The 27,498-nt window shown below is 42.8% G+C and overlaps 1 protein-coding gene and 1 non-coding gene across 2 annotated transcripts in view; one reads left to right on the forward strand and one right to left on the reverse strand.

Annotated features, from left to right (window-relative positions):
• Nucleotides 1-16,740: 16,740 nt before the first annotated feature.
• PCBP1 (poly(rC) binding protein 1) lies at nt 16,741-18,465 on the reverse strand. The gene has a single exon (XM_006201551.3). The coding sequence runs from the start codon at nt 18,195-18,197 to the stop codon at nt 17,127-17,129; it is 1,071 nt and encodes a 356-aa protein (XP_006201613.3). The 5' UTR covers nt 18,198-18,465; the 3' UTR covers nt 16,741-17,126.
• A 633-nt stretch (nt 18,466-19,098) lies between these two features.
• LOC107033318 (uncharacterized) overlaps nt 19,099-27,498 on the forward strand; it is a 96,421-nt gene continuing 88,021 nt past the window's right edge. Inside the window, exons 1-3 of the transcript XR_012058908.1 lie at nt 19,099-20,001; nt 20,363-20,451; nt 22,351-22,493. This is a non-coding gene — a transcript (uncharacterized protein). The remainder of the gene's footprint in view (nt 20,002-20,362; nt 20,452-22,350; nt 22,494-27,498) is intronic.

Below are 27,498 nucleotides of genomic sequence, written 5' to 3' on the forward strand. Positions count from 1 at the left end.
TGGGTAAATTTAAGGTATACAACATGTTAATTAGATACATGTCTAGATTATAATATGATTGTCATTGTAACAATAAATAGCATCTCTGTCATGATACATAATTATTCTTTTTTTTTTTTTTAGTGGTTGGACCGTTAACTTCTAGTCTCTCAGTAAATTTGATGATTATAATACAGTATTGTTGTCTGTATTCACTATACTGTGCATTAAATCTCTAGGGCTTATTTGCCACTCGCTGCATTTGCTATTCGCTTTATGTCCAGTGTACTTACCACAACCTCCTCCTGCTTTCGTCCACTAGCGTGTGTGTATATGGGTATAGATTTATAAAAAATTAGGGTGCTATACCCTCCCCCTTCATTCTTTATAAATCTATACCCATATACACACACGCTAGTGGATGAAAAGTAGATGAGTGCATGCCTAGCATGCATGAGGTCCTGGGTTCAATTCCCAGTCCTCTGTTAAATAAATAAATAAACCTAATTACTTGCCCCCCCCCATTAAAACATTTAGAAGAAGAATTAAACCTTGAGAGATGAATAAAACTGAACAGAATGTGCCCAATAGTAGCTATATTTTAAAAAGGTATCAATTCAGAAAGGGTCTAAGTCAAAATGCTCTGCCTTTAATAAGCTGTATGGCCCTGTCCCCTTCCTTACAGTGAGCTCTGTTCATCCCAGCAGCCACTTATTATGAGTCTGGGACATCAGCACAACTTCAGCTGGTCAAGCGGCCAGACTACACTAGGAGAAAGCAAATGAGAGGGCTTGGGGTTGGGGGATCCAGGCTCCATATGGACCAGTTAACTTTTAACTCCAGTAATTCTCATCCACGGCTGCACATTAGAACCCCAGGAGGCAGCTTTTTAAAATCTCCAAACCAAGGCTCCAAACCAGATCAATTACATCAGAATCTCTGAGAGTGGGCCCCAGGTATCAGGATTTTTCCAAGCTCCCCGGGTGATTACACTGGGCAGCCAAGGTGGAGAACCACTGCCTTTTCCCCAGGTCACATCCTGCACCTCTTCCTCTGACCAGCATGTTGAAAAAGTTTGGCAATCTTTGTAAAGAAAAAAGAAAAATTGGGAAATAATATGCAGATAAATGGCTGTGTATTTCTCTCACGTTAACAAACATTTGTAGTATATGTGTTCCTGAGGATGGGTTTTTAACTTGGGTGTTCTCAGCTGTGTGACAGCCCCTTAATTATGTCGGGGCAGGCATCTGTGATAGCACCCCAGCTAGACCCGAAGGCCTTTGACACCAGGAAGGCAGTTTGGCCAATTGGTTAATAATGGGGGTTCTGGAAGCCAATGTAATTTCTTAACTAGGGCAAGTTACTAAATCAGTGCAAAGTGCCAGGCAAGTAGTCAGCCTTGTAGAAATTAGAGCCATTATTACTATTACATGCTTTGTACCTCCACGCTTCCTTGGGCAAAGTAGGTGTCCAATAAAAAAAGAAGTTCACTGGGTGACAGGCATAGGGCAACACTAGCCAACAGAAATATCATGGAAGTCACCGATGTGATTTCAACTTTTCTATTAGCTACATTTTAAAAAGGAAAATGAAACAGGTGAAATTAATTTTAATAACACAGGTTACTTAATATATCCAATATTATCATTTCAACATGTAGGCAGTCTAAAAAAGTATTAATAAATTATTATTGAGCTATTTTACACTTTTTTTTTCCTGTACTGCATCTTTGAAATCTTTAAAGATGGTGTGCATTTTACATCTAATTCAGACCAGCCACATTTCACATGCTCACCAGCCACGTGTGGCAGTGGCTACCTGTTGGGCAGCACAGTTGAATGTTTCCTTTGTGTCCCCAAACCTGCACATTGAAAGTGTCCGTTAAATGTGCTCCTCTGGGCCGTTCCTACCTCCTGACCCCTCCTTACAGGGGTATCCATGCTCTGCCAGCTCTTCTCTTGTTCCAACTTGAGCCTGTTTTGAAAAAGGCCACAGAGGGGAGGGTACAGCTCAGTGATATACCATGTGCTTAGCATACATGAGGTCCTGGGTTCAATCCCCAGTACCTCCATTTAAAAAAAAAGTATATAAATAAATAAACCAAATTACCTCCCCCCAACACACATACAAAGAAAGAAAAAAAGAAAGAAAGAAAGAGGCCATAGTTTTTGGCCTAATGTCATAAACTCAGATCCTTGTGTGAACATCGCCAGGCCTTTGCAAGATCCACTGGCCTCATCCTTGCTTCAGCTTCTCTGCTTACACCAGAAATTTGTGGTTGTAAGCGGAAAGTTACATTTTCTGTCTTTTTACAAAAATATTTGGTTGACCCAAAAGGCAGCCTGCCCAGGGTTAGGGTGGGAAGTTCACAGGAGCCGCCCGCTGTACCTGCTGCTCTTCCCACCCAGGCCCTGCCCCACCGGGGGTGGCAGCCTCCTGGCCTTGGCAGCCAAGTGGCATGAGTCATCCTGGTCACTGGTTCAACCTCCCCTCCAGTCTCAGAGCCGCTTTTGTTTTTCAGCTGAATAGGCAGCCTGAAACACACACACACACATACAGACACGTGCATACACAGTGAGCCAGGCCAAGGGCTTGGTTCTTAAGCAGGAAAGCATATTGTTTGCCATAATTACTCTTGGATTCCTCAGCCTAGCCTCCACTGCCATTCCAGGGGGCTCTGGGTCTCTCTGGCAGGGAAGCCCTCTGTGGTTTAACGGAAGGCAGGAGGTCGGAGAGGAATTCAGAGCCTAATCAAAGGGCAGAACAGGGCAGGACATCCTCTTGTGAATGGGGGCATATCCACAGCCCCACAGGACCCTGCAGCTTCCGCCAGCAAGGACACCATCTAGGCTTAGAGTCTCTGAGCACACCGATTTACTTCTTTATTTCATATATATATATTTTTTTTGATAAATATATTTTTGATAAATATTGTATATATATATTTTAATGGAGGTACTAGGGATTGAACCCAGGACCTCGTGCATGCTAAGCATGTGCTGCACCACTGAGCTAAACCCATCTCCCCAAATTGACTTTTTGACCCCAGCAATTCTCAACTGTGTTTGCACATTAGAATTACTGGGGCAGCTTAAAAAAATTCCGGCATGCCCAGTTCAAAAACCAGTCCAATTAAATCAGAATCTCTTGAGGCCTTTACTCTGTGACCAGATGGATTTATGATTTCCAGTTCCTGTTGGAACCCTAAGTTCTGCCCAGAAGCCCTTCAGGCCTCCCTAGTCAGCAGGCCCGGGTCTTGACTAAACACCTCCTTTGCCCGCTCTGCTCCCGTTCTGCCTCTACCAGTCTGGTTGAGAAAGGACAGAGGTGGGAAATTACTTTCTGCTGTGGTACCAATCCTCACGCATTTTACAGCCTTCCTTCCCACTTCAGAGGAAGTGGAGATCGAGGCTTAACAGGGTCCTCACCACAGGAGCCCATCCCTTCCGCACCTCTGTGCTTTGCTCAGCTGCATTTCCCTTGGTCTTTTTCTTAAACTTTTAGTCTGTTTCACCATCTTCTCCCTTTCAGCTTATGGACATCCTCGTGTCACTGCCATTTGAAAAATGTGAATCCCTTCCTCAATTCTGTCTCCCTTTCAATTTAGTACTCTGTCTCTTGGCTTCTCCTCCCTGCTGAGCTTCTTGAAGGAATCCTTACGGTGGTCTGCATTTTCTTACCTCTCCTCAGCCTGCTTCATGTGAGCCCCATCACAATGCTGACACTCACTAGTCACTGGTGACCTCTGAGACACTAAATCTGTTCCTGAATTAGTTGACTAGACCTGTGTTGGGGTCCTAGCTTGGGCCAAGACCTCTTGTCTCTGGCAGGGAGGTTCTTTTTCCGATCGGATTCACACAGCCAGTAACAAAACCAGTGCTGAGACTGGATAAGCACAAGCTTCATTCGGTGGCCAAAGAATGGAGAAGTGGGAACCTAGTTTGCAAATCAACTTCTCAACCCAATCTGGGCAGAGACATCAAATATATAGGAGGGTTGAGGTAAAAGGGTGGGAATTAGAAAGAGTGGGAGGAATATTCATGACTTATTTGAGAACAGGGATGCGGTTTGTACCTGGAACTGAGGCAACCCTTTTCAGCCCTTGTATGGGCTTTTCCAATTGTCATGGCAACTGTCAACTGTCGTGGGTGTGTCATTAAGCATGCTAATGTAGTACAGTGAATGGATAATGAGGTTCAAGGTCAACTGAAAGTCACATCTTCCACCATCTTTGGCCTAGTTGGTCCTAACCAGTTCTTGTGTTCTTTCTTTTCGCATCTTCCTCCTGAAACTTAGATAAGAGTAATTGTTTTCTATTCGAGGAGGGGGCAGGGATCTGATTCTGGGGCAACAGCCTTGGTAACAAATCCTTGGCCTACTTTCCATCTTCCTCTCTTCACTCTGGCTGTGTTGATCGCTTCCTTGCTGTTGAAACTCATTTTTGGTCTCCTGTGACTTCTCTTTTTACTGATTTCCCCTCATCTCTTTGATGGTTTCCTGGTCCTGTACTCAGCCTTGAGATTGGTGTTCCCCAGTTCTATCCTTGGCCTCCTCTCCATGTGAATTTATGTCCCAAGATTTCAGCTGCTACCTATGTGATGTTAACTCCCCAACCTTTGTCTCTAGCCCAGATTTCTTGTACATCCAACTGTCTACTGGACATCTCCATACTAAAACCCCTCTGAACGTGTCCAAAATGGAACCCATTATATTCTTCCATCAAATTTACTTTTACTCCGGTCATCCTACTTAACAGTGAAACACTAGAAGTATTCCCATTAAAGTTAGGAACAAGAAAAGGGGCCTGCTGACATCACTACTATTTAGAACTGTTCTGGAAGAACAATAGAAATCTGAACAGAAAGATCTGTTTAATTCAGTAAGTCTGTTAAGAAAAATAAATAAGAACAATACTGTGGGAAGAAGGATAAATTAGGAGTTTGGGCTTAATATATACATACTGCTATATGCAAAATAGATAAACAACAAGGACCGACCATATAGCACAAAGAACTATATTCAAGATCTTGTAATAACAAGTTATAATGGAAAAGAATCTCAAAAAAAGAATACATACATATGTATATGTATAACAGAACCACTTTGCTGTATACCTGAAACTAACAAAAACATTTGAAATCAACTACACTTCAATTAAAAAAAAACCCAATACGTGTTAGAAAGGAATTACCAATATTTGCAAATGTGGAAAATTCCAGAGAATCACTTGAAAAACAAAGCTAACCAAATAATTCAGCAAAGTTGCCTGTTACAAATTAATGACACTCTAAGACAATAGCATTGTTTTATGCCATTACTCCCTCTCCCATTTAAAAACTTATATTGAGAGCCTACAATGTGGAGCCACTGTTTCTTAAGCTGTAGGGCTACAGTTATGAACAAAAGATATATGGTCTCTGCTCTCACGAAGCTTATATTCTAGTAATGAGATCTTAGATATTATATTAGAAAAAAGGTCTCACCACAAATATAAACTATCTAGGAATAAACTTAACCAGTAATATGTATGACCTAGGATAAAACTGTTCAGAAACATAAAAGGAAACTTTAAAAATGGAAAGAAATACTATGTACCCAGATGGGAAAAATCTAATATGAATTTTAAGTTTTTAATTAACTTATTTTGGAGGTAGTTCAATGCAGTAAATTTAGTCAGAGATTTATTTTTTATTTTATTTTATTTTATTTGGGGGGGGATTAGGTTTATTTATCTATTTATTTTTAATGGAGGTACTGGGGATTGAACCCAGGACCTTGTGCATGCTAAGCACACACTCTTATCACTGAGCTATGCCCTACCCATCAATCAGAAGTTTAAATGAGAAAATTTTCAAGAAAGTGTTGCAAAGGGTGTAGGCCTGGTGCTACCAGTTATTAGCATTTAGTGTACAGACACACTAACCAAACAGGATGTAGCTGGTGCAGGAAGACAGGCATATTGATAAAAGAGAAAGGAAAGTCTAGAATAAAAAGGAATATATTTTCTAATAAAGGCCTCTCACATCAATGGGGAAGAGGAAGGATTAGTCTAGAGAACAACAAAAAGTTTCATCTTGATACCCAATCTCACAGGTAGGCGTCGGAGGTGGCTGCCTGAAGTCCTAGGAGGGCTGGGAGGCCGAGCCTAGGTTTCGCCAGGGGTTCTGCGTTTGATTAGAAATGTCTTCCAGGGGCCCAGGAACAGAAGACTACACTCAGGCCACATATTTGTCATTCCTGGATTATTCAATAAATATCATTCAGATAACTAGCCAGCAATTTTGGGAAAAAAATCATTAGCTTTCCCCATCATTTGTACCAAAATAAATTTCAGATGGATTAGATTTAAATGTAAAAGATGAAAACATAAAACAATAGAAGAAAAGAGAGGATTTAAAAAAATAATAATTATAGTAGGGAAGGACTTCCCAAGCGTGACACTAAAGAGAGAAACCATAAAGTTAAAGATTGATAAATTTAACTTCTTAGTCTCAGAAACTTCTACAAAGCAGAAGCCAAAAGGAAACTGACAAATTGAGGGGGGAAATGTAGTAGGTATTGATGAAGAGTTAATATTTTGCTATATATTGAACTCCTCAATTAATAAGAAAAATATGAACACCCCAATAGAAAAAAGTGAAAAAGATGTTAATAGGTAATTCACCAAAGAAGAAATGCAAACAGCTGAAAAACATAATTTTTTTAACTCACTAGTACTCTAAGGAATGAAAACTAACACAACGATATTACATTTGTTTTCACCTGCCAGACTGGCAAAGATAAGTCTCTAGTGTGGTTAAGAACATGGGAAACAAAATTGGGAAAATCCCAGCTAATGCGGCTTACTCACCTGGGATACAAAATCCACTTTGTAATGGTTTCTGATTACCTTTTTCAAAGAGCAGTTAAGTATACAGAAGGTAGCATTTACTGATGAGATGTGCAAAAAATTGTGAAAAGACGTCTCTGTAGCTAAACTATAATTCTGTACATCTGTGGTTAGCTAGAATATCCTGTCAGACTGTTAAGTTCTAGTTTCCTTTTCTTATTTTAAAATGTCTCTTCCTAAGAAATGGGTCATGAGTGCTTAGGCTGCTGTCCCCTAATAAATCATTCACTTCTTGCATACCCAAATCCCTTGCTAAATTTTTTGCATATAAATTGGCCCCACCTCAGGTACGTTGAGACAGCCCCCTGCTGGGCACCATAGTGTTGGCGTGAGGCCAGGGAGCCCACTCAGATGGGTCACCTCCTTCCCTGTGAGGAACAGGAGACTCACAAGTCTCCGGCCTTCTGAGCAGCCTTCTGACCCACCTCATCAGACACACAAACAATAAACCCTACTTTTGTCACCTTGTTCTGGGTAAGCAGGAATTTTCTCTCCAAGGACACTGGGCTGGGAGATGTTCTGGGATGATGACATCAAAGACCATCTTCATTCTGGCTCAAATGTGATTTTACTTTCTTTGTGTAATAACCAAATAGTCAACAGAATAAAAATAAGAAGATGATATACTATTACATTGCTAATCTGGTACTTCCTATGCCTGCCTAGGCCACAAAGGCACATTCACACACTGCTGGCGGGAAATTAAATTAGAGGACAATTTATTTGACTGAATAGGGCAAAAGGAAAGGAGTATTAAATGTATCAGATACGTTTACCTATATAAAGTAAAACAAAATAAAACAAAACTCATGCATATCAAAAACACTTCCCCCACCAAAAAATACCAAAAACATTTCCAACATTCACAACAAGGGGCTAATCATCATAATCATTAAGATGAAAGACGGTCATCTGTGCAAAGAATATGAAGAGGCAGTCTATGAAAGAAAAATATAAAATAAAAAAATTATGAGAAAAATTTCAACATTATTAGAAATTACAGAATGCAAATTAAAATCACAAAGAACTATATTCAATGTCATGTGATAACATGTAATGGACAAGAATATGAAAAATATACATATGTATAACTGAATCACTTTGCTGTACACCTGAAGCTAACTTAATATTGTAACTCAACTGTACTTGATTTAAAAAAAAGAGGCAAACATGATGGAGAAATCAAAAGCTGCACAGATAAACAAAAGCTAAAAGATTTCAGCACCATCAAGCCAGCTTTACAACAAATGTTAAAGGATCTTCTCTAGTCATCAAACCATAAGAAAAGGGAACAGAAAGAAGAAAGAAAGAAAAAAAAAGACCTACAAAAAAAAAATATTGCTATGACTGTTTGGGGTCTTTGTTGGGTCCTTATAAATTTTGGAATTGTTTGTTCTAGTTCTATGGGGAGTGTCGTGAGTATTTTTTGACAGTCTTTTTTTTTTTTTTTCTAAGTTTATTTTTTGGGGGAGGTAATTAGGTTTACTCACCTATTTATTTATTTATAGAGGAGGTACTGGGAATTGAACCTAGTACCTTGTGCATGCTAAGCATATGCTCTACCACTTGAGCTACATCCTCCCCTACAGTGAGTGTTTTGCTGGGGGTTGTGTTGGATCTGTGGATTGCTTTGGGTCATGTGGCCATTTTGATAATGTTGATTCTTCCAATCCAAGAGCACAAGAAATCTTTCCATTTCTTTGTGTCATTTCAGTTTTTGGAGTATAGGTAACCTCTTTGGTTAAGTTTATTTCTAGGTACTTTGTTGTTTTGATGCAATGGGAATGTTATTGCCAGTTATAAAATTCTGGTTTTTGAAGTGAAAAAAAAAAAGTGAATGAAGGGCTGCAAATGGCAAAATCCTTTCTTATGGGTGAGTTGTATTCCATTATATATATATATACATACACACACATACACACACACACATATATATATCATCTTCTTTCTCTATTCAACTATTGATTTGCATTTAGGATGCTTCCGTATCTTGGCAATTGTAAATACTATTGCTGTTAATAGCAGGGTTTATGTATCTTTTTGAATTAATTCTTATTTTGTGGTTGGCTTTATTCCTTTGAAAACTATGTAAGTTTAAAAAGCTAAAACTCTAAATGTTCTCAGAAACAATGAACAGTACATATATGTAGATTAAAAATATATGGGCAGTTAAAAAAGAAAAGAAAAAGAAATGAGCTATCAAGTCATCAAAGACATGGAAGAAACTTAAAAGACATATCACTAAATTAAAGAAGCCAGTCTGAAAATGTTACAAACTGTACGATTCCAACCAAATGACATTCTGGAAAAGGCAAAGCTACAGAAACAATAAAAAGATCATGGTTTCCAGGGGCTTGGGGAGAGGGAGGGAGGGTTGAATAGGTGGAGCACAAGGGATTTTTTAGGGCAATGAATTATTCTTTGTGATACTGTAGTGGTGACTACACGTCATTATGCATTTGTCAAAGCCCATAGAATGTACAACATCAAGAGTGAACCCCAATGTAAACTGGACTTTGGTTGATAATAATGCGTCCATGTTGGTTCATTGATTGTACCAAATATGCCGCACTGGTGAGGGATGTTGAGGGTAGGGGAGTATATATGTGTGGTTGGGGAGGGCTATGTGTGAACTCTCTGTAAATTCTGCTCAATTCTGCTGTGAACCTGAAACTGCTCTAAAAAACAAAGTCTATTAAAAAAAAAAAGAGGCAAACAAACAAAAGGTTCTACTATACAGAATATATAAAGAACTCTTACAACTAAACAATAAAAAGATAATCCAATTTTTAAAAATGGGCAAAGTATCTGAATAAACATATCTACAAAGAAGATACTCAAATGACTGATAAACACATACAAAAAAATGCTCAATGAATGAAATGCAAATCAAACCCACAATGAGCTCATTTCTTGCCCACTAGGATGACTCCAAAACAAAACAAAACGAAAACAAAAACAAAAGGAAACGAACAAGCATTGGCAAGAATGTAGAAAAATTGGAACTCTCATACTCTGCTGATGGGAATGTAAAATGGTGTAGCCACTGTGGAAAACCACTTGGCAATTCCTCAAAAAGTTAAACAGTTCCTCCTCCTCCTGTGATCCAGCAATTCCACTCCTAGGTATCTACCCAAAAGAAATGAAACCATGTCCATCCACACAAAAACTTGTACATGACTGTGGTCATGTACAATTTAGTGGCTTTTAGTATATTCACAGCATTACTCAGAATAGCCAAAAAGTGAAAACGGCTCAAAAGTCTGTCAGCTGATTAATGGATAAACAACTTGTGCTGTAGCCATACAATAGAATATATTCAGTCATAAAAAGGAACAAAATATTGATACATGCTACAACATGGATGAACCTTGAAAACATTCTGCTAAGTGAAAGAAGCCAGACACGAAAGGTCACATATTAAATACGTCTACTTACATGAAATGTCCAGAATTAGTAAATCCATAGAGTCGGAAAGCAGATTATTGGTTGCCAAGGACAAGGGTAGATGGGGTGGGTGAGAAATGAGGAGTGGCTGCTAACGGCTCTGGGTTTCTTTTTGAGGTGATGAAACGTCCCACATAAGATAGTGGTGATGATTGTACAGCATTGTGACTACACTAAAACCCACTCAACTGTACACTTTAAAATGGTGAATTTTATGGTATATGAATGATATCTCAATTTAATAAAAAAATAGCATGCAAATTTGTGGGTAGAGTATGATTCATTTTAAAAAGGGTGATGATATAGGTGCTACTTAAAAGGGTAGTGTGTAAAACGGAGACTAGAGGGTGCTACCCTCTAGTTAGCAATCTGTAGCAATATGGATTTTCACGTGTATTATATATTTATGTTCTGTAAAAATATATATTGCTGTGTTAATTGAAAAATTGGGTAATAAAAGTTATTAAAGACAAAACAATGTGCAGACTGTCTGTCCATTTCGACTCTCTTAGGGCAGTTTTTCTAGCCTAGAGGGACCATCCAAAATAGTGGTTAAGAAAGCAGCTCGGGAACCACAGTGCTGGTGTTCAAACACCGGCTCTGTGTCCGACTAGCTCTGTAACCTTGGACAAGTCCCCTATTGCTGTGTGGCTCAGTTTCCTCACCTGTAAAGCAGCATCAGAATAATATGTATCTATTTCTGGTTTGTAAATAAGTTCATTTGCATCATTTTTTTTCTGATTCCACATATGGGTGATATCACAGGATATTTCTCTTTCTCTGTCTGAGTTACTTCACTTAATACGATAATCTCTAATAGACCAGACATAGAAAACAAACTATGGGTACCAAAGGGGAAACGAGTGGGAAGGAGGGATAAATTAGGAGTTTGGGATTAACAGATACACACTACTATATATAAGATAGATATAGGACCTACTGTACAGAATATAGGGAACTATATTCAATATTTTGTAATAACCTAAAATGGAAAAGAATCTGAAAAAGAATATATATATATATATTTGTATAATTTAATCATTTTGTTGTACACCTGAAACTAACACAGCATTGTAAATCAACTATACTTCAATTAAAAAAAATACCATGCACCTCATAGGGCCCTGCAGATTCAAGGAGTTAATTCATTTAATGTGCTTGGAATAGTGCTTTGCACAGAACAGGCTTTGGACAGACGGTAGCCAGGCCAGGAGATGTTGCTGGAGTGGCTCAGTTTCCAGGCTGGGAATGACCACATCTGACCTCAGTGAGGTCCTGTCAGGAGCCAGTGGGAGAAGGTTCTCTTACAGGCCCACAGAGGAAGCTCAGAAATGCTTTCTGAAGTAGAGGTAAACTAACAAATGAAGACACAGGTAGGTTTCATCCACGTGGAGGCGGATTTGAGGAAGTGCATGAGTCTCTCCTCGCTGTGGTTGAATGGCTCAGGGAGTAACTAATTTGGGGACTAACTGGGTATTGTGTTTGCTGTCATTGAAGCAGAGTTGCCTCAGTTCCCTACCAAGGCACACTCAGCCTGGTGGCAGTTGTCCAGAGTCCTTATCAGCTGCTGGGAGGAGAAGGGGGCAGGTGTCATAACCTTCTTACTTTAGTGGACACTGGCCCAGGGGGCACTCAGGGGACAAGAGCCATCTCAGAGCCCCCACTGTTGGGGAATGAGAGCAGGGGAAGGAGGGGCAGGGGCCTGGGCGGGCTTAGGGGGCTAACTCCCTCACTGGTGTGTAACCCTCCCTGGCACGCCCCCTTTGCCTCCCCCTCTACGGCCCCCTCCTCTTCCCAATAAAGTATAAAGGCGATAGCACCCTCAGGGATGTTCAGAGCAAGTCCCTCTGGTAGTTCCTTCCTCTCTGTTTCCTTCTCAGTCAAGTCCTGGTGAATAGTTACCCAAAATGCCAAGCTGGGGCTTGTTGCTGCCAGTCTTTTGTTAACTTCCGTTTTTCTCTCTCAGAATGTTTACGGAAGGCCTGTGTATCAGAAGTCAGCCCTGTGGCAGGAGGCAGAAGCAGGGCTGGGTGCCCACAAAGGCATTATTATTTCCCAAGGCAGCCGGAGGATCATGGACATTATCTTATCCAGTTATCTGGAGGGAGGACTAAGGCCTACAAAGAAGGAGCGACTTGTCCAAGACCACTCAGAGCCAGGACCTCAGTAGAGTATAATTTTCCAGGCAGAATTTTGAGGCTCAAGAGCAGGAGCCCCAGAACCCTAGACAGGTAATGTTGAAGAAGAAGACAGTCAGGGCCAGAATTACGAAGGAACAATTATTTCCCACATGCGAGGATGCCCAAACAGAATGACTTTGGGGGACTGCAAATCATTTCGTATGGGAGGCTGAGGGCAGAGACAAGAGAGTGGCAGGCTTTGCCCTGGTGAGGCTGGTGGGAACAGATCCTGCAGGGTCTATAAGCTATGCCGAGAAGTTCAGATTTTCTTTTGTAGACCATGGATAGAGGTGGGACTTGATAGTCTTCAAGTAGGAGAGTGATGTGGTCAGATTGGAATCCTCCAGTGGCCAGGCCAGGCAAGGTGGCCGAAGGACTTGGCAGTGGACAGCTTCTCTGGTGGTGACTGCCTATTTATATGTTTGGCTGAGTGGCTGATTCTTTGGCAGGAGGTGACAGGGCTGGTAATGCTGAACAGTATGCGGTTCACTACTTGGAGCAGCTGGAGGGTGAGGTGGGTTCAGCTCACAAACCTCAAGCTCTTAGCAAACAGATGACAAAGAATAAGTAACTGCTCCGGGTGTGACCCAGACTGCTGGCTGGGGTGAGGCATGAGGTGGTGATGTATGTGTGTGTGTGTTGAGTGGGGCAAGAGAGAGAACTGGGGGTTCGGAGGAGACTAGCCTTCTAAACAAGTGGGGCAACTCCTGGGGCTATGACACAACAGGTGATTGTCAGCCTGTTTAGGCTCCAGCAGTGGCTGTGGCCTAACAGCTGGTGGTAGGAATGGCGCTGTGACAAGAAACATAGCAACTGCACAGGGGCTCGTGCATTTCCAGCCCTCAACCCAGAAGAGGATGGGACCTGCTCAAGCTGCCCCAAAGAGAAAGGGGTGTTGAAGTGCAGGTCCGCATCAGAGGGGACAAAGTGAATTAAACTCTAATAGTCAGATTGGCCAGGCACCTGAGAGTCACTGCTCCAACACCCTCTTCTATCCATTCTTCTTACCTGTAGCTTTTATTTTTAGCTTTCTATTGCTTCCTGATTACTCTTTTAGTGAGGTTACTTCAAAAACAATCAAACCTCCCCAAAAAAACCCTTCCCCAAGTCTCCCGCCTCAAGTTGTTGTCCTGTTTCTCTCCTTTGCACCAAGTATCTGGGCCACCTATACTGTCTCCGCTTCCTCACCCCCAGGCCCTCCTCTCCTGCTGCAGTCTGGCTTCCCTCTACCTCTCTTCTAAAATCCTGCTCCCTAAGAATACTCGTGACATTGAAATTGTCTCCTCCAGGATCCCCTTTATCTCTAAAATTAGTGGGGAGGTAGGTGTAAAAAACTATTAGAAATTCAGTTTGTTTTTTTATCTTAACTGTTAATATTTAAGTTGTTTGTGTTTTCTAATACACATATTTAGAATTATGTTCTATATAGTTTATAAAAAAGCATATTGACCATAGACATATATATGATTTATAAATAAATAATAAGAGGATATGCTAAAGACTTTTTATGGAAGGGGTACCCTTTAAGAAAATGTTGAGAGACCACTGGTTTTCAGGATAAAACTCAAACCCTTTACTATGGCATTCAAAGCTGTTTATAATTTAGCCTCAAATGATTCTCTTTCACCTCCCCTTCCCTCCATCACCTCCCATACTCTAACTTCAGTGGGGTATTACAGATCTTTCAACCAAAATGCCAAGTTTTAGCTCAAAGTGTTTCTGCATATAGTAGACGTTCAGTCAAACCTGTTAAACCTCGAAATTACAGCAATAATGCTGTGGTATAATTGTTCTATTGGCTTTGAAATGTTCCTCTTTGACTTCTCTCAAGGGCGCCATCCTGGTTTCTCTCCTGCTGCTTTGACTGTTCCTCTTCATTGGCTGCTTCCTCCACACTCATTCTACAAACACTATTGAGCCCCGGCTGTATGTCAGATATGGTGAAAGGCACTAGGGATACCGTAACCAGGCTAGTGCCCTTACCTCAAGGATACACCCGAGAGCTCAGCCTCTAGCCTTTTCTTCTTGTTTATCTGTCTCCCTGTAGCCCTGAATTCCCTTCAGTTTGTCTCCTGTTTCAAGCTATTTCTGCCTGCAGATACTCCCATCACCATGTCTGAATTCATTGCTCCCCCTCCTCACATCTCTTTCTCTGGCCTCCACAGCCAGTTTCAATCTCTCTTGCACTGGCTCCTTTCTGTACACATTTCTATTAATACCATTTCCCAACCAGTATGAGAACCTGATTGGCTGAGGTCGTTTCTAACTGCTGTTCCTGCCTTTATTTTCGCCAAGTGGCCATTCGCCCTATGCTGTCCTATCCTATCTTATTTATCCTTGCGGCCTAAATCATTATTTTACAAATTATTGCCAGCTGTATGTTTTAAGAGGTGGGGAGGGGAGGAGGGTTGAGGGAAATTTGAGGCCTACGTTTTACAGAGCATTTGAACCACTTCCCCTAGCAAGTCTTAAGGACGTTTCACAACATTCAGCTTGGTGTTTGAGGGTCCAGCCTAGAAATCTGCTCCCGCTCTCCTCTGCACAAACTTGATTTGTGCTTATTATTTCCAGAAGACACTGAGCCCATTTCTAGGTCTTCACTAGGGCCTCCCTTATCTGTCCTGGCCCCTAGGACAACTGTCTTGTCTCAGCTTGTCATTTAGTACACATTGCTTTCTTTATTACTTCTCTGCTCAAAGACATTGTGGGCAGAAATGAGCCTTGGGCTTTTTGCAGTCTAAAGTATACTAAAGTTTACTGTGTTGTAAGCACTGTTCTGTTTCACATACACGCTCTCATTTTTTTTTCCCCCACAAGCCCAGGACACGTGTACTTTAACACCTCCATTTCATAGAGTTTAAGTAAATTGCCCAAGGCCACAAGTAGCAGCCAAATTAAAATTTAAACTCAGGTTTAATGTCAGAATTTGGGTTCCTGACTCCGCAGTGGGTATAAAGTACATGTAGACCCCAATCTTACCTCCAGGGACTCTTGTAACCAGGTCTGTACTTCAGGAAAAAAGGAACAGGTAGATGCCCTGTAGGGAATCAGCCTCAACAAGTATTTATGGTGGCTAACACTCCCCTCCAATGGGAACTTCTCTCTGCTGTTAGTGATCTCCCACAGTGCCTGGTCTGAACTACACACTGTGGCACGTAATTGTCTATTGTCCTGTGCTGCTGTTTCTAGTGTTTTTGCTTAACGTTAGAAAAATTTTCTTCTCATCAGGTTCAGCCTGGACCCACTGGCTGATGTGGATATGAAGCTGCTAGGCCTTTGCAGCAAGATGTCCCTAATCCACTGGTGAAGAAAATAGGTGACTTGAAAATAAGAATGTTTTGCAGATTTGTTAAAAATGCAGTCCCTGATTAGTTTTGGGGTGGGACCCAGAAACATGCATTTTTAACATTGAGGTCATTCTTTGGCTGTTTGCTGTCAGTGCATCATTCCAATACGTTTCTGCCTGTGAGGGCTGCCCCATTTAGGCAGAATTATTTCCCCGTAAAATGATGTCTTTAAACACCGCACAGCTGAAGAAATTAGAAGCTGGGCCTCCTTTGTTTCTGAATACGCCACTTGGCAGGTGTAATAACATCCTCTGACAGGCTGCTTGCCACAGGTGCATGCCTGCCACGTGCGCCCCGCTGGTACCATCCCCCATTCAGTCCTGCTGCCCCACCAAGACCCTCTATCCCTACCGCCACCCACCATGTAGCAGTTACCCTCTTCCAAGCCCTCAGACCCACCCTTGCCCCTTTCCCTTCCCTCTACCTCAGCCCCTCCCTTCACCCCCAGCCCAGCCCAGCCCTTCCCTCCCCCACCTCTTCTCTGGGCACCCCCGACTCCTCCCACCTCAACATTTTTTTGTTTCTGGCTAAGACTTTTCCACGAGAGACTGGGGGTGGGGCTGGTTAAAACAGAGGACACACGGCCATTCATCAGAGGTCCTCCGGAAAGGGCATTCTTCCATCTGAGAAAAGCCTTATGTATTCTACCAGAGAAATGGGCAGAGGCCTCTCTCTGGAACCTGGCTGGAGGGATGTCACTCTCCAACAGAGCCCCAGACTCTGCAAACATCCCAAAGCCAGCCCAGCCTGCTGTGTTCCTTTGTTGGGACAGAGAGGGAATGGAATCTTACCAGTAAGGTGAAAAGGGCTTGAGAAAATACCAAGGACGGGCCCACCCTACTCCCTACAAAGGCCGGCCGAGCACTAAAAGGGGAAGAAAAAAAGCACCAACAAAGAGTTTAAGATAGCAGTTCCCAGCTTTTTCAAATATGAAGCACTTTTTAACCAATCCACTTTTTAATTTTTAAATTCTTGACATTACAGAACTAAACTGAAATTTATTAACATTCCACTCTTACATTTCTTATCGACAAACAGAAATAAAATTCATGAGCCAAAAACCCAAACAAAACTAAAAACAGGGAAAAGCTTATAAAACTAAATATGGATCCCAGCATTAACAGCTGAACAGAGAATGTGATTTTTAAATTCTTAGCAGATGATAAAGTTGTGTAGAAACTGAACACTTACAAATTATTTAAAACCTGGAATCACTGACCAGAAATTACACAGTTGGATCATGGGAAAACAGCAGAAAGGGGTTATGAGCGAACCTACACTGTTCTAGCTGCACCCCATGCCCTTCTCAGAAGAAAGCCTGGCATTGATTAGATATTGGGCCAGACTAATACTGGCAGCAGAACCAGTGATAGTAACCTGCCTACCAGAAGAGCCTTCCACTGGGTTGGCAATTTTGATCTGGGCCCCCGACATCTGGCGGATCTCATTAATGTTGGCGCCTTGGCGCCCAATTATGCAGCCAATTAAGTTATTTGGAATGGTGAGTTCATGGGTGGTTTGAGTAGATGCATCCAAACTTGCCCAATAGCCTTTCACCTCTGGAGAGCTGGAGTCAATTCCGGCGAATCCGGTCCCGCCGTGCATCATGGCAAAGTGAGACTGCTGTCTTGCCACCTGGTTCAGCTTGGCCAGATCGAGCGGAGAAATGGTGTGTTGTCCTTGAATCGAGTAGGCATCTAGAGGTGGTCCCTCCAGGTCATGGGTGGCATGAGGGTAGCCCGCAGCGTCGCTGCACCGATCTTGGCCGCCCGCGCAGATGACTGGAGAGCTGGCCGGCATGGGCTGGTACGGAATGGTCATGACTCTCCCTTGCGGAGACTGGGAGAGCGTCTCCAGCATGACCAGGCAGATCTGCTTGACACACTCGGTGACAGACTGCGGCACGCCAGCAATGGTGATGGCCCGCTCGGTGGAGTTGGGCAGCATATCCCCCGCCACCTGGACCTGGGCCCCCGTACTCTCGCGGATTTCTTTGATCTTACACCCGCCTTTCCCAATCAGGGAGCCGCACTGGGTGGCCGGCACCACCAGCCTCAGGGTGACCGGGGGCCTGCTGGCCGCCGTGCTGTTGGTCATGGAGCTGTTGATATCTTCTTCCAGCTTGTCGATGATCATGGCGAAGGCCTTAAAGATGGCATTGGTGGGGCCGGTCAGAGTGATGATTCTCTCCGGACAATTCCCCTCCGAGATGTTGATCCGCGCGCCACTCTCCTCGCGGATTCTCTTAACCGACTCCCCTTTCTTCCCAATGATGCTTCCTACTTCCTTTCCGTGCATAAGCAGCCGAATGGTGAGAGTCACATTTAGTCCACTTTCAGTAACACCGGCATCCATGGCGAGCGGCGGGCGGCGTTCGGGGGAGTTGGGCTCGTTACGTGGTCAAGTCTTCGGTGGCTGGCGGGGGGAGGGGAGGTGTAGGCCCAAAACTGCCGGCGCGAGGCGAGCGAGGGCCGCGGGAGCGAGCGGGCGCGGGCGGGAGGCCGCGGCGTCGTCGCAGGGGCGGGCGGCGGCGGCGGAGGGGGCGAGCGGGGCCGGGAGCGGCGGGCGGGCGGGTGGGCGAGGGCGCGGCGGTGGCGACTCCGGCGGCAGCCTCGGCGGTCTGGGCGGGGCGGGAAGCCCGCTTTCAACCCCGCGTACCCTCTGACCCCGGAAGTGCTTGCTGCGCAGGACCCCTTGAAAAAAAAAAGAGGACCCGTCTTTTTTAGGTCACAAGATTGCGCCAACTTCCATAGAGTAGTTTTTTAAAAAACCCTTTAACAGTCTAGCATTGAAAATAAAGCCCCAATGGACGGGAGCTGTGAGTCCGGCAAAGTTTTAAAACGGGCACATATTTTATTAACCCTACAGGCGCCGGCAGATGTTTGAAAATGTTAGTGTTGTGAGTGGGGGCGACACATTATTTTCCCGCCCTACAGCGGAGGTTTGGGCGCGGAGCGACACGGGCAGCCCTGGCGGTAACTGCAGGCGGCAGCTAGGACGCCGCGGATTTAAAACGTGCGCGTGAGGCGGCCATAGCGCGTGCGCGAGGGTGTGGGGAGACGGGAGGGGCAGCCGCGGTCTTCCGGGGGGGAGGGGCGGCGAGGCGAGGCCTGCGGTGCGGGCGCGCGCGCGCGCGCGGGCGGGCACGTGGGGCCCCTTCGTCCTCGGCGTCCGGGCGCCCCGCGCCAGCCCCCACCCCCATCCCGGCCCCGCGGCGGCGGCGGCGGCAGCGGCGGCGGGTGCGGTGAAAGAGAAATTCGCTCCGCGCCGCCGCCAAAGCCTCGGCTCTGGATGGTTTCGGGGAAGTGCTAGAAACTTGGCCATAAAGAGAATGGCGTCCATTTACATAATGCTTTGTCTGCATTTTGCAAGTCTCTCGTTAAACCCGCAGAAACCCCACCTCCTGAGCTGGTGTCGTTTTAGTCGCTGCCGCCTTGTCAGACATTTAAGACAATGGCGTGCATCTTGGGGGACCGCATTTACCCATGCTCTGAGGAATTCTTGCGGTTTTCCCCGAGCGGGCTAGGCTCCCGCTACTGCCTTTCGGCCCTTTGCCCACTTGGTGCAGCCGCCGCGCCCGCGCTCTCCGGGGGCGGCCCCCAACCGGGCCCCGCCATCTTGGAAGGCCTTTCCTGCCGGGTGTCGAGCCGCGAGTTCTCTCCCTAAAGATAGGTCGCCGGGGCCATCGGTGTGCCAGTTGTGATTTCTGCCCCTTCCCCTTTCCTTCGGCTAAGCCAGGCAGAAAAGACCTTGTGCGCGGCGTGCTTCAGGATCCCTCAGGGAAAGCGGCCAACGTGGCGGCCCCTCCATTCCTCCTTCCCCCCTTTTCTCCCTCCGGGGGTGGCCGCCATGTTTCCTGAACACAAAATGGCGGCACGTGGCCCGGATTCCTCGCCAACGAGAAATTGGGGTCGACCCGAAAGCTCTAGAACGCGTGCCCGCGACCCCACCCCGGCACCCCGTGGTGGTGGCCCGGGGCCTTCTCGCGCTGCCAGTGCTCTGACCAGACAGATAAAACCCCTCAGGGTAGTCCAAACCTCGGCAGGCGAATATTAATACATTTATTTCACTAATCGGAAATGGGAATGCGAGTAACTAAAATATAGGCATCATACCGAATCTGTCTCTTATTTCAAGTTTAATAATGGATGATCAGGAGGTCAGTACCAATGCATAATCTGGGTCCCCAGAACCAAAACATTTAGGAATTGATTCTGCGAGAAATGAGATGGGAAATGAAAGCTTTTTAGACTTCTAGCATAGGCTATTGTGCTGGAGAGATAAAGAAATGGTATTATAAAGCTTCTTTAAAAAAGAATTTACATGATACCTGTGAGCTTTTCACTGGCCAGCTGGCCCGTGAACCTAAGTTTACCGTAATTGTTAACTTGTAGGCTAGAAGGGGCAGACGTTTACATTTACCACCGCCAGATCCTGTGCTAGCCATTTTACCGCATAATGTCTTTAATTTTTTACAGTGATCCTCTGAGGTACTTGTTCTCTCTCTCTTTTTTTAACAGACGAAATCACTTAGGCCCAGAGAGGTGAAGTGACTAATTGAAGGTCACACAGTATCGAGGATGGAATCCAGACCTGATATACTTAATTGGTGAGCACATTTCCACATTTTTCTCTAAGTCAGAGTTTTAGGATTTAAATGCTGTTTGGACATTTAGGTGAGCTAGTCCATTTAAAGGAACCCCTCAGATAATTTTTTGTGGCATAGTTACCCCCGGTTTGTATCTGTCTGGGGATTCCCAGTTTTTCCTGGTGTGAGCTATACCTACCTGTAAGGGGCTCAGCTGCCTTTTTTTTTTTTTATGTGAGGTGTCTGGGTGAGGACAGAGAGGAAATGATTCAGCTCTGCATAAAGGCTCAAGTATCTGTCAGTCTGGCCTTGTCTGAGGCACATTTGAGTCTACCTGTTTCTGTGGGAGCAGTTTCTCTATGTGACTCAGTTGCTTCCTTCACCTATTCATAGGCATGGGCATGACTTCCACCTTCCCCACCCCAACATCCACCCAGGTAAAAATAAACAAATTTACTCTGGTGCCAAGACTCCATTTCTCTGCAGATAGTGACAGAGCAGACAGAATGTTAGATAAATCATGGTCTGTGGACTTTTCTGTTCAATGTGACAAATAATTTGTGGGCCAGGCAACAAATATGTGCCTAAATGGTGCCATACTTGTATGGGTGCTAAGAGATGGAGAGAAGGGCTTTTTGCTTCCTTTAACTTATGTTAATATCATACATTAGACTTTCCAAAGTGCTTTCACGTTACCTTATATAATCCTACAGACAACTTTAATAGGTAGGTGCGTAACAGCAATAGTGACAGTAATAGCACTTAAGTGTTTACTTTGTACCAGGCACTGAACCTTTATTTTGTAATTGATTCAGTGGCTCTCACATTTTTAAAAGAAAATCACCCTAAGAAATATATTTTACATAGCAACTCAAACATATATGCACACACATATATAAAGGAAAAAAAATTTTTGCAAAACAGTATTTTTCCTACGTGCATTGTATTCCGGTAAGTTCTGTTCTCTTCTTTACATTTAAAAACAAATGGCACACGTCAAACTAAAGAGATGAAAAACCCATTATTAGGTTGTGACTAGTATGAATAATGTATACATTTAAACCTCACAAAACCTCCTGAGATAGGGTGATGTTATTTCCATTTTACAGAGGTTATGGAGAGTGAAGGATTTTGTCTGAGGTCACACGGCTATTAACTGGTGAAGATTTGAATCTAGGCAATTTGAGTACAGAGCTTACATACTTAACCACTAAGTTAGATGTGATCTCTGCAGAGGGCCTTATCTTGTAAAGAGACGGTTAATATTAGTAAATGTTAAAAACTCAGGAGACAACAAAAGGACTAAATTACATATAATCAAGAATTACCTCAGTTCAAAGCATTCTGGTCGTCTAAATCTGCCACCTATTTCTTGTCCCTAAAAAAATTTTATCCACTCAGTCTTTCTTCCCAGGACTGCCTATTTTAAGCTTTTTCTGCCAGCAGTATTTCCTTAATTTCTTATCTGAGTTATCTCCTGGACTCTACTCCCCTTCTCAGTGAAGCCTTCCCTTTCTCAGCTCTCAGCACTGCCCCCATCAGGCCCCTCCCTTGGGTAGCCTACATATGGCTGTTGATTAAATTGTAATGTGTCTTGGTGTTGATAATGTGTTGTGGGGGCCGTGTGTGCCTTGGGTGACCCTGAAATCTGACAAAAAGGCACTGGACTTGGAAATTGGTGAATCTGGCCTCTAGCTCCAGTTCTGTCACTGATTAGCTTTGAGACTTCTACAAACCAGTGCATGTATCTGGGCCTTAGTTTTCCCATCAGTAAAGCAAGAGATTAAATAATCTGTAAGACCCCTTCTAATTCTATTCAGAGAGTGATGATATTTGATGACTTTGTTTATTTATCCCTAGGAGGGAGGGTTGTGTAAATGTTTTACTCACTTATAGTAAATTTGCCACTCCCTTCCTCAGACCTGCACTATCTTGTGGATATGTGAGTGAATTCTACACCACCCATTTTAAAGATGAAGCCACTGAAATACAGAGCAATAGTCACCACCCCGCCCCTGGAGCCTCACACATGACTCTTCTCCCACTTGAGCGTCTGACTGCAGGTTGGTTAAAGGGTTTAACAAGGTTGGGAAGTTGAGTCAGGGTTAGACTTTGGAAATGAACCACAAGAGTTTTGCTTCCTCTTACCTCACGTTAGCATGTGGTATAAAACCGTTCAAAGTGATTTCACGTTATTTATTTAATCATCACAGTCAACTTCGCCAGGGAGATACTATTATGCCCATTTTATGAAAGAACCATCTTTGGATCAGAGTAGTGAAGTGACTTGCCCAAAGTTACACAGCTGGTTTAGGGCCTGAGCTGGGCCTCTTGACTGCTAGTTGTGGATTGTTTCTTGGTTTCTGATGCTTGTGGCACTGACTTTGACAGATGTTATAAGTTAAACTCAAAATAGTTTTCCATGCGGTCTTTATTTTTCTGTCCCAGAACATCCAATTCACTTATACTAGGTTCCTGACTTTCCTGGTTAAAGAGAATCTCCTTCTTTTTCTCTAATATTTACATTTATGGGTTTGGGAAGTGGTGGGAATGAGACCAAGTTCCCTGGGGGCAGGGACCACCTTTTTTTTTTTTTAATCCCCAACCTACCTGGCCAAGCAAATATCTTACAACTTTTTAAATCTGCCCTATCAACACGCAGCATTTTTTCCCCACAAACATGGTTTCTTTTTCTCTTCTGCCTTCGGATTTAGCTTCCCATTTCTCTTTTACTTAAAATTATTGTAAATTGAAAGGACCTTTCCCTGTTACTTTCCAGGATGCTACAGAGTGCAGCTTAGAAACATATCTTACCCACTTTGTGGATAGTAGCAATTTGACCTCATATGCTAGTGACCCTGCACTGCTGTTGGGGTTCACTACTTGGTTTCCTCAGAAACAGCAGAAATATGTTCGTGTGTTTTATAGAAATGAGCAGGAGATACAGCAACATCCTTGGCCTTTTGGCAAAGTCCCAAGTTGCCAAATTGCAAGGTGAAGGGCAGGGGGTGGTATTCCAGGCAGAGGGAGCTCAATCCATTTAGAATTTGTAGCAATTTCAGGAAGATATGAAGGATGTTTGCTTGATCCAGTTTTTGGTGATTATTCTACTGTTTCAAAAGTGTCGATTATTGAGACCTGACTATGTTTGCTAGAGTACAGAAAGTTAAAATCGTTTTTTTTGTAGCAATAGTTCTTTTTTAAGATGAAGACACTGGAAATCACACTTCTTATCTAGAGATTTTTGAGGACAAAATGTAAATAAAGCACAGACTTTAAATTAGCAAATAATTAACCCTTTGTGCAATAAAAGAAAGAAGCTACAAGACATACCATATCCCTTTCTCATCCAACTTTTGGATTTGATTGTGTTCTGCTTTGTTTGTAAAGGGTTATGTGTGGAAATTTAAGGTCTTTGTTTAGCTGGTTAGAATGTTTGAGTTAGGGAGGAGGGAAAGGAATTCAAAAATAATTGCCACTTTAGGGGGAGGGTATAGTTCAGTGACAGAGTGTGTGCTTAGCACGCACGAGGTCCTGGGTTCAATCCCTAGTACCTCCATTAAAAAAATAAACAAACCTAATTACCCCCCTCTCAAAATTGATAAAAAAATAAAATAAAATAAAATTTAAAAAATTGCTACTTTATGGCAGAACAACAACAACAAAAAACATGTAAATAGCTCATTTCTCTGATCCCGCCTGCTGAGCACGAGCAAGACTTGGTTAGGGACTTTGTTTCAGAGAGACAATTGCTTCAACAAAACAGAGCATTTGTTCAACATTATTCACTGTGTAAAGTCTGTTGTGTCCATGTCAAGAGTGTTGATTTTTGTTTTTTGAGACCCAGATATAGTTGCATTAAACAGAAACCTTACATGTATTCATTGGACAATACTGGGATTTTACCTAGATTAAAAAAAAAACCGTGTTATGTGTGGATTAGGGAAGAACATGCTTAGAAAATAGAACGTAGATGCAGTGGTCATTTCTCAGTCATCTTCTTGACCTCTCAGTAGCATGACACTCCCTTCTCACACGCTAGTTTCACTTGGCTTCCAGGATGCCACTCCCTTGGTTCTCCTTCTACGTCACTGGTCCCTTCTCAAACCTTCCTCCTGCCTCCTCCCAACTTTTTGGGGGCTGATTCCTTCTTATCTCCCCAGCCTCCAGTGATGGAGTACTCAGATCTGTCCTTGGATCCCCTCTCTGTCTACACTCATTTCCATTTAAATACCATTTATACCCTGAGAATTCTCAAGTATAGATTACTAGCTTGAGTGTCTTCCCCTAAACTCAGGTCTCCCCTTTTCAGCTGCCTACGGGATACCTCCGCTTGGGTATCGAATAGCTCCTTGAACTTAACATATTCAAAAGTTTATCTCTGGAACTTCTCTTCTCAAACCTGCATCTCTGGCAGTTCCTCCTCATCTCAGTTTCAGTTATATTGAGGACTCTCCCTTGACTCTGTTCTTTCTCTTAGTTTCATCATCCAGTCCACCAGGAGGCCCTGTGAGCTTTACCTTAAAATACATCCAGGGTTTGAACACTTCTCACCTCCTTCCTTGGTACTATTGGAATATCCTTCTAAATGCCTTCCTCCTTTTGCTGTTGGTTCCCTCAGTCTAATCTTAACAGTGACTAGAATAATCTTCTTAAGTTTATATCAAATCATGCCACTCTGCTGAAAACTGTCCACTGGGTTCTACCCAGATTAAAAACTAATGTCCTTAAAGTGATCTATGAAGCTGCATGGGATCTTCAGTGTCACCCTCTCCCAGCTGCTCTGACCTCATCTTCTACCATTTTCCCCTTGTGCTCTAGCCACACTGGTCTCCTTGCATTGCTCCAACATGCCAAGCCTTGGGACCTTTGTAGTTGTTTTTTTCTGGAACACTTCTTCCAGATACCAGTATGGCTTCCTCCTTTACCTCCTTGAGGTTTCTGCTCAGCTGTCACCTAATCTGTGAAGCATTCCTTGACCAGCCTATTTAAAGTAAAAGTCATTTCCTGCTCTCTGCTTTCCCTCTTTCCCTTCCTTGCTTTAGTTTTCTTCACAGGACCTATTACCATTTGACATACTATTCATTCACTCATTTATTCATTACTCAGACATTTATTGAGTGCTGCCTATTGTGTGCCAGGCACTGATGTAGGGACTCTACCCATGTCTAGATGTCACCCATGACTAGAATGTAAATTTCACCCACTTGGTTTTGCTCATTGCTATATCCCCACCTCCTAGAACAGTACCTAGCACATGGGAGTTGAATGAATAAATTTATTCATTTTTAAACAAAAATGTATCGAATTAATAGGAGTTGTGTCCCAGATAATTAGAGAAGATCTGTATAAACAAGACATTGTTCCTGTCCTCAAGTTGCTCATTCTAAAAAACTCTTATTTTGAACTTAACAGTGCTGTATTCTCTAGCAGGATAAAGTGATACATCATTTTGAAATTGGGGAGGTAAGGACTGCTTTGCAAGGGTGGGGATATCTTCGAAGTCCTGCTTTCTTAGGCTTACCAATAGTTTGCACTGTTTCTGGGAGGGCAGGATTAATGATAGCTCACTGCATTACTGGCTTTTTGGGTTACAACATCTGTTAAATCTTGTCTTGTTAGAGCAAGAGTTTCTTAAAAATCCCGTTATTAGTCTTGGTTCTTTTTATTTAATTGAAGTATAGTTTATTTACAATGTTGTGTTAGTTTTAGGTGTACAGAAAAGTGATTTAGTTATATACTTGTATGTGTATGTATACATATATATGTATACTTTTTCAGATTCCTTTCCATTATAGGTTATTACAAGATACTGAATATAGTTCCCTGTGCTATACAGTAGGTCCTTGTTGTTTATCTATTTTATGTGTAGTAGCATGTATCTGTTAATACCAGACTCCTCATTTCCTACCCCCCTGCTTTCCCTTTGGTAACCTTAAGTTTGTTTTCTAAGTCTGTGAGTCTGTTTCTGTTTTGTAATAAGTAAGTTCATTTGGGAGAAGGGTACAGCTCAGTGGTAGAATGCATGCCTAGCATGCATGATGTCCTGGGTTCAATCCCCAGTACTTCCCATTAAAAATAAGTAAATAAATGAACCTAATTACCTGTCCCCTCCAAAAAAGAAAAAATTCACTTGTATCATTTTTTGATTCCACATGTAAGTGATATATGATATTTATTTTTGTCTGATTTACTTAGTATGATAATCTCTAGGTCCATCCGTCTTGCTGCAAATGACATTTCATTCTTTTTTTATGGCTGAGTAATACACAATACATTGTGTGTGTGTGCGTGTGTGTGTATAATATTTTCTTTATCCATTCATTTGTCAATGGACTTTAGGTTGCTTGTATGTCTTGGGTATTGTGAATAGTACTACTATAAACATTGAGGTGCAGTTATCTTTTCGAATTAGAGTTTTCTCCGGATATATGCCCAAGAATGAGATTGCTGGATCATATGGTAACTCTGTTTTTAGTTTTTTAAGGAACCTCCATACTGTTCTCCAAAATGGCTGTACCAGTTAACATTCCCACCAACAGTGTAGGAGGGTTCCCTTTTGTCCATGCTCTTTCCAGCATTTATTATTTGTAGACTTTTTGATGATGGCTATTTTGAGGTGTGAGGTGATACCTCATTGTAGTTTTGATTTGCTTTTCTCTGTTAATTAGTGATACTGAGTATCTTTCCACGTGCCCCTTGGCCATCCAGTCTTGATTCCTTTGGGGAACTTCTAGGAACCTTCTATCATAGCCACTTCTCAGAATTAGTGAAGGAGTTTACTATCTTAACTTTCTTCCATATCTAAAAGTTCTTTTTCAGAGACCCTGGCCATCTGCTTAATCAGCTGTTTGATCTGGAACCTCTCTGACCCTTAGTGTCTGTGACTGTCAAATGTTGATAATGGTAAATGACACCAATCTTGCTTCTTGTGAGGATTAAATGACTAAATAATATACTAGTTTTGAAAACAGGAGAGTGGAAAGGGGAAGGAGGTAGAAAACATTTTCTTTTTTTTCTTTGTTTAGTAAATACCATGTCTCTTTGATTTTGAAAAAAATTTAATAG

This window comes from Vicugna pacos, chromosome 15, assembly GCF_048564905.1.
Source record: "Vicugna pacos chromosome 15, VicPac4, whole genome shotgun sequence".
Taxonomy (NCBI): domain Eukaryota; kingdom Metazoa; phylum Chordata; class Mammalia; order Artiodactyla; family Camelidae; genus Vicugna; species Vicugna pacos.